The 15,172-nt window shown below is 48.1% G+C and overlaps 1 protein-coding gene across 7 annotated transcripts in view; it reads right to left on the bottom strand.

Moving 5' to 3' along the window:
• Positions 1 to 15,172, bottom strand: part of ttc3 (tetratricopeptide repeat domain 3) — a 66,536-nt gene that overhangs the window by 20,770 nt on the left and 30,594 nt on the right. For 5 of the 7 annotated variants that reach the window (XM_077245503.1, XM_077245506.1, XM_077245502.1 and 2 more), the window contains exons 17-28: positions 13,913 to 14,150; positions 11,528 to 11,671; positions 9,372 to 9,452; positions 8,423 to 8,529; positions 8,222 to 8,348; positions 7,141 to 7,260; positions 3,160 to 3,261; positions 2,993 to 3,085; positions 2,850 to 2,914; positions 2,628 to 2,767; positions 1,500 to 1,814; positions 25 to 294 (exon numbers count right to left, since the gene is read on the bottom strand). In XM_077245503.1, the coding sequence (XP_077101618.1) occupies positions 25 to 294; positions 1,500 to 1,814; positions 2,628 to 2,767; positions 2,850 to 2,914; positions 2,993 to 3,085; positions 3,160 to 3,261; positions 7,141 to 7,260; positions 8,222 to 8,348; positions 8,423 to 8,529; positions 9,372 to 9,452; positions 11,528 to 11,671; positions 13,913 to 14,150 (1,802 nt within the window). The remainder of the gene's footprint in view (positions 1 to 24; positions 295 to 1,499; positions 1,815 to 2,627; positions 2,768 to 2,849; positions 2,915 to 2,992; positions 3,086 to 3,159; positions 3,262 to 7,140; positions 7,261 to 8,221; positions 8,349 to 8,422; positions 8,530 to 9,371; positions 9,453 to 11,527; positions 11,672 to 13,912; positions 14,151 to 15,172) is intronic. The other 2 variants (XM_077245508.1, XM_077245507.1) reach the window with 2 other exon arrangements.

The following is a 15,172-nucleotide window of genomic DNA, read 5'->3' as shown; positions in this document are numbered from 1 at the left end:
CATCACCCGTTTCAACTTACGTACCATCATCAAAATATTGATCGAGAATGGAGTGACAGGTGCGATAGCGTTCTCGATTCGACTCTAGAGTCCAAATAAACAGACGCATTTCTTTAGCGGGAGCCTGCCTTAAATACTCCATTACTGTAAAACCGTCACGGTCAAATAACTCCGAGACGGTGGCGTATTTCTGGAGCATGTCGTGCAGAGGTGTAAACCCCAGCAGAGGCTTCAGGTCCAACTCCTCCAGATGAGCACTGTACCGGCTGACGAACGCCTGCGCCGCTCTCAGACCTGAGCGAGAACATGAAGACACACACTTCAACAGGAGAACACACACTTCAACAGGAGAACACACACTTCAACAGGAGAACACACACTTCAACAGGAGAACACACACTTCAACAGGAGAACACACACTTCAACAGGAGAACACACACTTCAACAGGAATCAAACATCAACTTCACACTGAAATGTCAAAATACCCAACAGACTATTTAATAGTGTTGCAACGGATCACAAAACTCACGGTTCGGATCATTTATTGATTTTGAGCAGCGGATCTGATTTTTTTTTTGGATCAACAAAAAAAAAACTAAAATTTGTATACATATATATATGGAGATGGATAATACATACTTGAACAAGAATCTAACGAACTCCACACAGAAATGTCAAAATAGACCCATCAACCTTGACTTTCCTTTTTTTGATTCACTTTCTGAGCATAGAACTGAAACTTAAATTCCCAACTTAAACTGTGGTAAATCTTGAATGCTTTAGAGCACAGATTTAGAGCACTCTTTTTAAAGACGCCACTTCGCAGATTATTGCTGAAGTGAAAAAAGTTGTAAAAAGTGAACTTAAAAAGTTACAGAATTTTACGTGTATAGTTAAGAAAAATGTGCAAAAACACTATTTAAAATTTTAAACGCTTCCACTAGAGGAAATCCGTCTCATTCATTTACAATGCGTGGCTTCTGACGGTGAGGAGCACAAGTGCGACTTTTGTTTTCAGGAGCGTTTAACCTGTTCCAATCATGTGCATGATTTTTTTGTGTTCACATACTAAGTGCCAAAACCTTTATAAAGTTTCATACCATTCCAATGAGGAAAAAAATAAAAAATAACAAATGTAACGTTTTTCAGTTACTTTTTTTTATAAAACTTACCCACATTGATAAAAAAGAATGCATGAAGCTGGAATTAAATGTCTTTTTTTATTCTTTACAAGACTTTACTTGTAATTATGCGTAATTTACTGTTATTTCTATATTAATCTTTACCAAGTACTATTCCGCTGAAGAATAATAAAAAATAAAAAGGAACATTTTTCAGCCAAAAATGACGAAGAGCACAAACCTTAGGTCTGAACTCAAAAGCACTCATATATAACCGATTAAGTTCTGATCTGTGCTCAGAAAGGGCTACTGATCTCTGTCTGAAGGTTTTACACAACACTGATCTCTGAAAACAGAGGGAAGGAAAGCGAGCGCACCAGCGTTATCCAGATGCTGAGCCCACTGCTGCAGTCTGGGATTGATATGAAGGCCGGATGCGAGTGTGTGTATGAAGACTCGAGCCCAGACCCGGTTCCTGGACTCCAGCAGAAGCTCCGCCAGCTCCACCAGCGGCCCGGTGTCTCTGCGCGCGCTCCACACTCTCGCCGACGCTGTACTCGCACACAGCTCCAGCCACGGCCGCAGGTGCTCCCAAAACACAGAAATATTCACTGGCTCTTCTTTAAAAAGTCCTTTGTTATCATGAATTTGATGTAAAACACGGTCCACATAAATAGAGTCTCTAGGTGGCGCTGCAGGACAAGAACAGAGAATGGCCTCAGAAAACAACAAAACAAGCCGCAGAATAAGCTAAAACAACGACACTCAAAAGTTGGGAATGATTAAGATTTTTTAGCGATTTTTTTAGAGTCTCTTCTGCTCATCGAGGCTGCGTTTATTTGATCAAAAATGCTGTAAAAACAGTGAAATATTATTCCAGTGTAAATCAGCTGTTTTCTATGAGAATATATAGTAAAGTGTAATTTATTCCTGTGATCAAAGCTGAATTTTCAGCATCATTACTCCAGTCTTCAGTGTCACATGATCCTTCAGAAATCACTATAATATGATGATCTGATGATCAAGAAACATTTATGATTATTAATGATGAAAAGAGTCTTTGTGGAATTATGGTGGAAACAATAATGTTTTATTTTTCAGGATTCTTTGATGAATAGAAATGTTCAAAAGAACCGCATTTATTTGAAATAGAATATTTTGTATCTCACTTTTGATTAATTGAATGTGTCCTTAAATAAAAGTATTAATTTTAAGTCCTTAAACTTTTGAACAGTTAATGTATGACAGTTTCCACAAAAGTACAAACTGTTTTCAACATTGTAGATCATAAATGTTTCTTGAGCATCAAATTTGTGAGCATAACTAAAGTTATTCTAAACTTTTGACTGCCTGTGTAAAAATCAATGAATTCCCATTTGACTTTTAAACCTTTAAAAGTCCTGTAAAGGAATAAAATCATCTAACTTCATGGGCATATATATATATACATTTTTTTTTTGTGAGTTTATAAATTGAGCACAGAATGTTGTGTCTGGTTTGCTCACGTGACCGTCTCTCCACCGCTAGCTGATTAGCCGCGTCCTCAGCCTTTACTTCATCTCTCTCTCGACACGCAGAACGTCTCGCCAACTTCTGCTGTTTCCGCCGAAGCTTTCGATCATTTTTAGACTTCAACTTCTTAATACTGTTGAGGCAGAGCGAGAGAACTCACGGTAAACGAGCGAAGCTTAAAGCGCTGCGCTGAATCTAACAGGATCAATCGTCACCTTGAACATCGTTGCCGGACTCTCGCTCGTCCAGCAGGGCTGAGTTTAGGAATACACGTTTTAAACTGAGAGACGAAGAGTGTTAGTTAGCAAACGAAGCCATGAAACATCACTGTGAGAGTGTGTGTGAGTGTGTACCTCACCTCACACTTTATCAGCCCCGTCGAGCCAAATATTACAACATGACAGATCCGCCCTCCACAGTCCGGAGTAAAACACAAATCTTTTAGAAAATCCTGCAGTGACAGGAGAGAAACGAGTGAGTGTTTGTCGTCTTCAGATCTCCAGCACTTAGTGACGCTCGACTCACCTTGTCATTCTTATCGGAGAATGAAAGTGTTTTGAGCTTCTTCCAGCAGCTCATATGAAACTCGACTCTGCAGCTCTGACAGCAGATCAGCTGGATGAAGCCCTGAGAACACGCACATCAACACACACATCAACACACACATCAACTCACACATCAACTCACACTCAGTCTAACACGCACATCAACACGCACATCAACACGCACATCAACACGCACATCAACACGCACATCAACACGCACATCAACTCACACATCAACACGCACATCAACACGCACATCAACACGCACATCAACACGCACATCAACACGCACATCAACACGCACATCAACTCGCACATCAACACGCACATCAACACGCACATCAACACGCACATCAACACGCACATCAACACGCACATCAACACACACATCAACACACACATCAACACACACCAGATTCAACTCACACTCAGTCTAACAGGCACATCAACACGCACATCAACACGCACATCAACACGCACATCAACACACACATCAACACACACATCAACACACACATCAACACACACATCAACACACACATCAACACACACATCAACACACACATCAACACACACATCAACACACACCAGATTCAACTCACACTCAGTCTAACAGGCACATCAACACGCACATCAACACGCACATCAACACACACATCAACACGCACATCAACACGCACATCAACACGCACATCAACACACACATCAACACACACATCAACTCACACATCAACTCACACATCAACTCACACTCAGTCTAACACGCACATCAACACGCACATCAACACGCACATCAACACGCACATCAACACACACCAGATTCAACTCACACTCAGTCTAACACGCACATCAACACACACCAGATTCAACTCACACTCAGTCTAACACGCACATCAACACACACATCAACACACACATCAACACACACATCAACACACACCAGATTCAACTCACACTCAGTCTAACACGCACATCAACACGCACATCAACACGCACATCAACACGCACATCAACACGCACATCAACTCCCGCTCTCACACACATCAACTCCCGCTCTCACACACTCCAACTCCCGCTCTCACACACTCCCGCTCTCACACACTCCCGCTCTCACACACTCCCGCTCTCACACACTCACTCTCGCTCTCACACACTCACTCTCGCTCTCACACACTCACTCTCGCTCTCACACACTCACTCTTTCGCTCTCACACACGCACTCTCTCGCACACACACGCACTCTCTCGCACACACTCGCACTCTCACGCGCGCGCTCTCCCACGCGCACACTCTCACGCGCGCACGCGCGCACTCTCACGCGCGCACTCTCACGCGCGCACTCTCACGCGCGCACGCGCACTCTCACGCGCGCACGCGCGCACTCTCACGCGCGCACTCTCTCACGCGCGCACTCTCTCACGCGCGCACTCTCTCACGCGCGCACTCTCTCACGCGCACACTCTCTCTCGCGCACACTCTCTCTCGCGCTCACTCTCTCCCGCGCTCACTCTCTCGCGCACACTCTCGCGCTCACTCTCTCCCGCGCTCACTCTCTCGCGCACACTCTCCCATCTCACTCTCCCGCGCTCACTCTCCCGCGCTCACTCTCCCGCGCTCACTCTCCCGCGCACACTCTCCCGCGCACACTCTCCCGCGCACACTCTCCCGCGCACACTCTCCCGCGCACACTCTCCCGCGCACACTCTCCCGCGCACACTCTCCCGCGCACACTCTCCCGCGCACACTCTCCCGCGCTCACTCTCCCGCGCTCACTCTCTCACACACACGCACTCTCTCGCACACACTCGCACTCTCTCACGCGCGCACTCGCTCACGCGCGCACTCACGCGCACACTCTCTCACGCGCGCGCTCTCTCACGCGCGCGCTCTCTCACGCGCGCGCTCTCTCACGCGCGCGCTCTCTCACGCGCGCGCTCTCTCACGCGCGCGCTCTCTCACGCGCGCGCTCTCTCACGCGCGCGCTCTCTCACGCGCGCGCTCTCTCACGCGCGCGCTCTCTCACGCGCGCGCTCTCTCACGCGCGCGCTCTCTCACGAGCGCACTCTCTCACGAGCGCACTCTCACGCGCGCACTCTCTCACGCGCGCACTCTCTCACGCGCGCACTCTCTCACGCGCGCACTCTCACGCGCGCACTCTCTCACGCGCGCACTCTCTCACGCGCTCTCTCTCGCGCTCACTCTCCCGCGCACACTCTCGCGCGCACACTCTCTCGCGCACACTCTCGCGCGCACACTCTCTCGCGCTCACTCTCTCACGCACACCCTCCGGCGCACACTCTCTCGCTCTCTCGCGCGCGCTCTCTCGCGCACACTCGCGCACACTCTCTCGCGCACACTCTCCCGCGCACACTCTCCCGCGCACACTCTCCCGCGCACACTCTCCCGCGCACACTCTCCCGCGCACACTCTCCCGCGCACACTCTCCCGCGCACACTCTCCCGCGCTCACTCTCCCGCGCTCACTCTCTCACACACACGCACTCTCTCGCACACACTCGCACTCTCTCACGCGCGCACTCGCTCACGCGCGCACTCACGCGCACACTCTCTCACGCGCGCGCTCTCTCACGCGCGCGCTCTCTCACGCGCGCGCTCTCTCACGCGCGCGCTCTCTCACGCGCGCGCTCTCTCACGCGCGCGCTCTCTCACGCGCGCGCTCTCTCACGCGCGCGCTCTCTCACGCGCGCGCTCTCTCACGCGCGCGCTCTCTCACGCGCGCGCTCTCTCACGCGCGCGCTCTCTCACGAGCGCACTCTCTCACGAGCGCACTCTCACGCGCGCACTCTCTCACGCGCGCACTCTCTCACGCGCGCACTCTCTCACGCGCGCACTCTCACGCGCGCACTCTCTCACGCGCGCACTCTCTCACGCGCTCTCTCTCGCGCTCACTCTCCCGCGCACACTCTCGCGCGCACACTCTCTCGCGCACACTCTCGCGCGCACACTCTCTCGCGCTCACTCTCTCACGCACACCCTCCGGCGCACACTCTCTCGCTCTCTCGCGCGCGCTCTCTCGCGCACACTCGCGCACACTCTCTCGCGCACACTCTCTCGCGCTCTCTCTCTCGCGCACTCTCCCGCGCACACTCTCCCGCGCTCACTCTCCCGCGCACACTCTCCCGCGCTCACTCTCCCGCGCACACTCTCTCGCGCACACTCTCCCTCGCACACTCTCGCGCTCACTCTCGCGCTCACTCTCCCGCGCTCACTCTCCCGTGCACAATCTCCCTCGCACACTCTCCCGCGCTCACTCTCCCGCGCACACTCTCCCGCGCACACTCTCCCGCGCACACTCTCCCGCGCACACTCTCCCGCGCACACTCTCCCGCGCTCTCTCTCGCGCGCACACTCTTCCGCGCACACTCTCTCGCGCACACTCTCTCGCGCTCACTCTCTCGCACACACCCTCCGGCGCACACCTTCCGGCGCACACCCTCCCGCGCTCTCTCTCGCGCTCTCTCTCACGCTCACTCTCCCGCGCACACTCTCCCACGCACACTCTCCCGCGCTCTCTCTCGCGCGCACACTCTTCCGCGCACACTCTCTCGCGCTCACTCTCTCGCGCACACCCTCCGGCGCACACCTTCCGGCGCACACCCTCCCGCGCTCTCTCTCGCGCTCTCTTTAACGCACACTCTCCCGCGCACACTCTCCCGCGCTCTCTCTCGCGCGCACACTCTCCCGCGCACACTCTCCCGCGCTCACTCTCTCGCGCTCACTCTCTCGCGCTCACTCTCTCGCGCTCACTCTCTCGCGCTCACTCTCTCGCGCTCACTCTCTCGCGCTCACTCTCCCGCGCTCACTCTCCCGCGCTCACTCTCCCGCGCTCACTCTCCCGCGCTCACTCTCCCGCGCTCACTCTCCCGCGCTCACTCTCTCGCGCTCACTCTCTCGCGCTCACTCTCTCACGCTCACTCTCTCACGCTCACTCTCACACTCACCTTAAAGTCGGGGTCGCTGAAGTAGATGTGGATGGTGTGAGCGAGGCAGTGCTGATGTCGACACACTGCGTCTGCTTTAGGAGGAAACTTACACAACTCCACAAACCTCTGCAGGTGTGCCTTCAGGACAGATGAGATCATCATCATCATCATCAACATGAACATCAACATCATCATGAACACCAGATCATAACAGCTCTCAGGATTAAAGACATCTATACTAGAGCTCAATTTTAATCATTCTCATTTTGATGTACCGATATTGATTCTCTAATCCCAAGGTTGATATTTTAGCTGCTGTTTTCAGCTGATGCGTTTAAACTTCACTAAACATCATCTGTAGCTCCTGCCATCCAATAATAATCTTTGAAACTTCAATATGAAACAAAGTCTCATGTCAATCATGTCTCATGTAATCCACCAATCAGAGTTTCAACCAGTCAGTCAATAACACAGCTGGAAGACAATGTCACGTAACGCCACATTTACCTCAGAAAAGCCATTCAGTGACTATAAACTCAATAGTCATTTAGAAAAATAACTCTAAAGAGAGCATTATGCCCGACCACACGCTCCCCGAGCCCACGCTCTCGGCTGCTTAAATGTATTTCTACCGTAATTTGCTTTTTGAAATATTGAGAAAAATACTTGCGAAAAATACAGTACTTATACAAATTATTCGATAACGAATTGAAATCCAAATTTAATCGAATAGCTTGTGACTAAATTGAAATCAAATCGAAGTAGTTAAGGGGAAGAGATGATCGGTTCATCAGTCACGCACATTAAACACACACACACACATTTATTGACTGAATTTACGGATGAAACTGACAGGATTCGAAAGATGAGACTTTGTGTCATATAAGTATAAAATACTATTGTAATTATTGGATGGCAGGAGAACAGAGAATGTTTAGTGAAGTTTTGTTACAGAATCAGCGGAAAACAGACTAAAAGATCAATCTTGGGAATCGATACCGGTTCATCAAAGTGGGAACTGTTAAAAATCATTATGTCCTACTAAATCAGACACTGAATACCAGAATATTCTGATGGATGGCAGTAATCACACACACACCTTTAAACAGGCCGTCTGCGTCTCCTCAACTATAGTTTTAGTGGTCGGCCAGGTAAGTTTCCCAGGCGTGACGTGTCTCTGAATCATGAGCTGCGTGTTAGAGAAATGCTCCAGAGCTTTAGCAAACCTGTAAAACACAGAACATGAGCATGATGTGCGAGCTGATCCGGGCGGAGCCAAAGCGTTCACATCAACACTAACCTGTTCTCCTTCAGATACACTCGCCCCATCCCATATTGCACCAGTGACTGGAACTTCCTGTCTGACGACTCTAACATGGCGAACTTCCTCTGAGCTTCAGCCAGTTCCTTCACACACACACACACACACGAAGAAACCAAACAAACAAACTGAAAATCAGACCCTTTAAACTCTCACTTTATCAGGACCAAAAAATAACATTCATGTGTTTGCTGCTTCTAGCAGGGCTCGACCTCTGCTGGCTTTGGGAATTGCTGTTCGGTACCTGAGCCCACTAATGACCTCCGCTGGCAGAACACTGGAAACACCTGTGACTGACCCGAGTCACTCCTGACTCACACAGCCTGTCCGTGTGTTTCCATATTTTAAGGATTTGCTACTGACTATTCAAGTGCGAGTTGAGCAGTATAGAGTCGTGCTTGCTTGTCGTTTCAACGATCACAAATGCAGACGTGGTTTTATGTTTGCATAGTGTTCTCAAGACCGTAGCGCGACACGTAAAAAGACAGTATAAATCATTATAATAAGTATTATATCCCCAATGAAATACAACCTTACCAATCTGATATGATCTGGTCGAGTTGGGCTGGCAGAGTCGATCGATCAGCATGCTTACGTTTGGGCTCGAATTGACATTACCTGTCATTATTGCTCTGGGAGCTGATGTTCCAAATGAAAGAAATTAAGAAATTTCTTTCAAGGAAAAAACGCTTAAATGTCATTTTGGTGATCAAAGATGAGTTTTAAGGGAGATGCCGATCAGGAGACGCTCCAGGTTAACTAAAGTCAGGTGTGTAGGGGAATTTCTACCATCAGGTAAGGTCACATGACTTCATTCAGCGTTTCCTATCGGCTCTGATTCGTTCGAGCGCGTCTCCTACACGTGTGTGTGCGCGAGTTAAAGGTGATTAGCTGGAAACGAGCGCTCTTGGTGTGAGTGTGGCATTACCTCTGGCTGTCCGATCTCCAGCAGGGCGCTGGCGTATCCATAAACCAGCACAGATTTATCCAGCTCCGTCAAACCCAGTGCCTGTCCGAAACACAAACATCAGTGCAGTGAACACTAGTGAACGAGGGTCCAAAACATGCAGTTTGTGTCAGAGACAACATTTAAACACAACGAGTGTCATTGTAGAGTCAAACACGCGCGGTGATTCTCCAGCTGTGTTTCCATACACCTATTTTAATGTGAATTTTGGGATATTGCATAAAAAAAATTAGATGAAGAAGATGTGCATAACTTCAAAACATGCACATTAAAAAAAAAATCTGTGCTCAATTGACCCCTCGCAGGGAGTTTGATTGACAGGCGATCTGACCAATCATAGTCCGCCATTTTTGTCCAACAAAGCGGTCAGGAGAGTTAGTAGATTAACTTGGAGGATTTAAACTTGTAAAACGGTGTCCTCTGACGTCTTTCTGCAGGTAAAACAACATTCCTTATTTTCATTCATGTTTATTTGATGCTATAAATGAACGTAGCGTAATGACGAAGAAATAACGTGATGACGTAGAAATAGCGTGATGACGTAGAAATAGCGTGATGACGTAGAAATAGCGTAATGACGTAGAAATAGCGTAATGACATAGAAATAGCGTGATGACGTAGAAATAGCGTGACATAGAAATAGCGTAATGACGTAGAAATAGCGTAATGTAGAAATAGCGTAATGACGTAGAAATAGCGTAATGATGTAGAAATAGCGTAATGACGTAGAAATAGCGTAATGATGTAGAAATAGCGTAATGATGTAGAAATAGCGTGACGTAGAAATAGCGTAATGACGTAGAAATAGCGTGACAGAAATAGCGTAATGACGTAGAAATAGCGTAATGATGTAGAAATAGCGTAATGACGTAGAAATAGCGTAATGATGTAGAAATAGCGTAATGATGTAGAAATAGCGTGACGTAGAAATAGCGTAATGACATAGAAATAGCGTGATGACGTAGAAATAGCGTAATGACATAGAAATAGCGTAATGACATAGAAATAGCGTAATGACGTAGAAATAGCGTAATGACGTAGAAATAGCGTAATGATGTAGAAATAGCGTAATGACATAGAAATAGCGTAATGACATAGAAATAGCGTAATGATGTAGAAATAGCGTAATGACGTAGAAATAGCGTAATGATATACGATGGAATGAGCTGTTCTTCCTGTTGAATAAAGTGTTGTATAAATTAAGAGTGTGCACGAATATTCGATCAGTTATTATTTGAAAAATAAAACACTATTTGAATTTTACTACTTTGCTTTGCTGGCCGTAAATGCAGTGAATCCATGATAAATCCCAAGCACTAACTCGCAGTTATAATTAAATGCACTGGGTGGCGCTGTGGAGCATGTTAACAAGTTGTTTGTATTTGATCACATAATGTTGTCGTCTGCCTCGAAGTTTGGAATTACTTGAAAATTATGAAAATGATCTTACTACATGATCTTACAAAATGGAATTACTTTTGATCAAATTAATTAATTTGAGTTATAATATCATCATCACAATGAGAAATCACATGAAGTCCAAACCGCAGGGGACTGAGGACAGTGTCCCCATCACAGCATCACGACTGCAGCCAGCGCAGCCGGACCCGCGGGAGTAGGGAAGATAAATGATCTAATAGCAAAATGATTTAGACATACTTCATATTCTGAATCGAGTGTAAGTGTGTGTTCTGTACGATAATCTGCTTTATTAGGCGTTTTTTCCGATCGCGTTGCTCGAGTTCAAATACTTTTGTTCTTTATATTTTTTGTTGACACATAGGCCTACTGTTTAAAAAATAACATCTTTTTCATTAAACGTCATATAAATAAACGAATATTCGATTTTTATGAGTATGAATATTCGAATGCAATATTTTTGAAAAATGCCCATCCCTGGCATAAACGAGTGTCTCGTCCTCCTGTAATCCTGCTTTCTCCGCGTGTGTGTGAAGTGGAGCCGGACGACGCCACTAGTGCTCGCTTCACACTCTCACACACACACACATTTTTACTGTTACAATCGGAATGAATTCAGTCCGATTGAAACAGAAATTGTGCATGTAAGCGTAGCCAGTGTGTGTGTGTGTGTGTGTGTGTGTGTAGGGCTATATTACCGCGGTGCCTATGGACTCCAGGATCCGCAGGGCCGCAGTGAAGGACTGATGAGCGTTTCTGCAGCGCTGGTCACTCAGAGCCGTGTGTCCCTCCTGAACCGCAGCACAGAAGAGCTCTCTCGAACCCGCCTCGCTGACGGCCTCCTACACACACCAGCGTTACACAACACAGCGTTACACACACACACGCCAGCGTTACACAACACAGCGTTACACACACACACGCCAGCGTTACACACACACACGCCAGCGTTACACACACACACCAGCGTTACACACACACACCAGCATTACACACACACACACACACCAGCGTTACACAACACAGCGTTACACACACACACACACCAGCGTTACACGACACAGCGTTACACACACACACGCCAGTGTTACACAACACAGCGTTACACACACACACACGCCAGCGTTACACACACACACCAGCGTTACACACACACACACGCCAGCGTTACACACACACACCAGCGTTACACACACACACCAGCATTACACACACACACACACACCAGCGTTACACAACACAGCGTTACACACACACACACACCAGCGTTACACGACACAGCGTTACACACACACACGCCAGCGTTACACAACACAGCGTTACACACACACACACGCCAGCGTTACACAACACAGCGTTACACACACACGCCAGCGTTACACACACACACCAGCGTTACACAACACAGCGTTACACACACACACCAGCGTTACACAACACAGCGTTACACACACACGCCAGCGTTACACAACACAGCGTTACACACACACGCCAGCGTTACACAACACAGCGTTACACACACACACGCCAGCGTTACACACGCCAGCGTTACACAACACAGCGTTACACACACACACACCAGCGTTACACACACACACCAGCGTTACACACACACACGCCAGCATTACACACACACGCCAGCGTTACACACACACGCCAGCGTTACACACACACACCAGCGTTACACAAACACACGCCAGCGTTACACAACACAGCGTTACAAACACACACGCCAGTGTTACACAACACAGCGTTACACACACACACCAGCGTTACACAACACAGCGTTACACACACACACGCCAGCGTTACACAACACAGCGTTACACACACACACGCCAGCGTTACACAACACAGCGTTACACACACACACGCCAGCATTACACACACACGCCAGCGTTACACAACACAGCGTTACACAACACAGCGTTACACACACACACCAGCGTTACACAACACAGCGTTACACACACACACACGCCAGCGTTACACAACACCGCATTACACACACATGCCAGCGTTACACACACACACACACACGCCAGCGTTACACAACACCGCATTACACACACATGCCAGCGTTACACACACACACACACGCCAGCGTTACACAACACCGCATTACACACACATGCCAGCGTTACACACACACACCAGCGTTACACAAACACACGCCAGCGTTACACCACACAGCGTTACAAACACACACGCCAGCGTTACACACACGCACACACCAGCGTTACACAACACAGCGTTACACACACACACGCCAGCGTTACACAACACAGCATTACACACACACACACGCCAGTGTTACACACACACGCACATACCAGCGTTACACACACAACGTTACACACTCACACGCCAGCGTTACACAACACAGCGTTACACACACACGCCACCGTTACACACACACCAGCGTTACACAACACAACGTTACAAACACGCCAGGGTTACACAACACAGCATTACACACACACACAAGCGTTACACACACACACACGCACACACCGGCGTTACACACACACACGCCAGCGTTACACACACCAACGTTACACACACACCAACGTTACACACACACACCAACGTTACACACACACACGCCAACGTTACACACACACGCACACACCAGCGTTACACAACACAGCACACACCCCAGCGTTACACAACACAGCATTACACACACACGCCAGCGTTACACACACACGCCAGCGTTACACACACACACGCACACACCAGCGTTACACAACACAGCGGTACACACACACGCGCACACAACAGCGTTACACAACACAGCATTACACACACGCCAGCGTTACACACACACGCCAGCGTTACACACACACGCCAGCGTTACACACACACACCAGCATTACACACACACACACGCACACACCAGCGTTACACAACAAAGCGTTACACACACACACACGCCAGTGTTACACACACACGCCAGCGTTACACACACACGCGTCAGCGTTACACACACACGCCAGCGTGTGTGTGTATATATTTTACTAAATTTAAGTATAAGAAATTTCCCCAACACTGCTCAGGACTTTGCTCTGAGTGACACTAACCGCTGGACTGTCGGCTCGCTCCGGGACAGGTGTGTGTTTGCTGCGCTCCGGCACAGGTGTGTGTTTGCTGCGCTCCGGGACAGGTGTGTGTTTGCTGCGCTCCGGGACAGGTGTGTGTTTGCTCCGCTCCGGCACAGGTGTGTGTTTGCTGCGCTCCGGCACAGGTGTGTGTTTGCTGCGCTCCGGCGGCTTCTCCACAACACCTGAAGCTTTCCTACTTTTCCGTGGACTCATTTCACTAGGAAAAGATTCATCAGGAATAAACATTATCCAACAGGCTCAATAAAATCAGCGCAGTGATTCTGATAAATGAAGTGAGGAATAAAAACCGCAGCTGTTCTGCTCAAGGTCACAGTTCTCAGGACTCAAACAGCTAATATGTTAATATTCTCAATCAGATTTTAGTTTAGATTTTGGGTAACACTTAACAATAATATTCATTAGTTAACTACCTTAGATAATAGGAACTAAGAATGAACAATACTTCAGCATTTATTAATGTTAATTTTCACATTTACTAATACATTAAAATCAAACGTTGTATTTTTTAACATGAATGCACTGTGAACTAACATGAACAAACAATGAACAGCTGTATCATTAACTAACATTAACAAAGATGAATAAATACTGTAACATGTTTTGTTTAGTTAAAGGGATACTTCAGGATTTAGCATTAAGCTTTGTATCAGTAGAAAACCAGTAGTATTTTCGAATTACCGTGCTTCCCCCCCTCATTTCCCCCTGATGAGAGATCTATGCGTTTTTAGTCTGGGAAAAATCCTCCGATGACACAAAAATCGCCATTTTGCATCATCTGAGGATTTTTGGGCCAGAGGCTTAAAACTACAGCCAGTAGCTAGTTCCGCATGTTTTCACCATGCCCATATGATCTCACTCACAGAGTGTAAAGATAGTGTCAGACATCTTTCTGTAGAAGCTAAGCTAACAGGCTCTCGCTCTGTGTAGAAAGTTTGTATAGTAGTCTAATCACGATGGCGGAAGGTAGTTTTGAAGTTGAAATGGCAGAAGGGGATTTTGAATATCTGTTCCGCAAATCTGATGCTCGCGGCTACCTGTACGAGCCGCAGTACAGCGACGGACAGTTGCGGGAGATGGAGGAACGAGGCGGCCGGAGCAGCAGAGGAGCAAGACCTGACCCGAGCCCGGCCAGACTCCAGCTGGGGCGGTGGTGTGCCGGTGCTGTCAGTGCTCTCGCTGTGCGCCAATGTTGACGTTGACAGCAGCGCGGATTGATAG

This window comes from Siphateles boraxobius, unplaced genomic scaffold (assembly GCF_051911475.1).
Source record: "Siphateles boraxobius isolate OS27281-9 unplaced genomic scaffold, OSU_SipBor_1 265, whole genome shotgun sequence".
NCBI classification, from domain to species: Eukaryota; Metazoa; Chordata; class Actinopteri; order Cypriniformes; family Leuciscidae; genus Siphateles; species Siphateles boraxobius.
The sequence above is the reverse complement of the archived record's forward strand: the minus strand, read 5'-3'. Positions and strand labels throughout refer to the sequence as shown.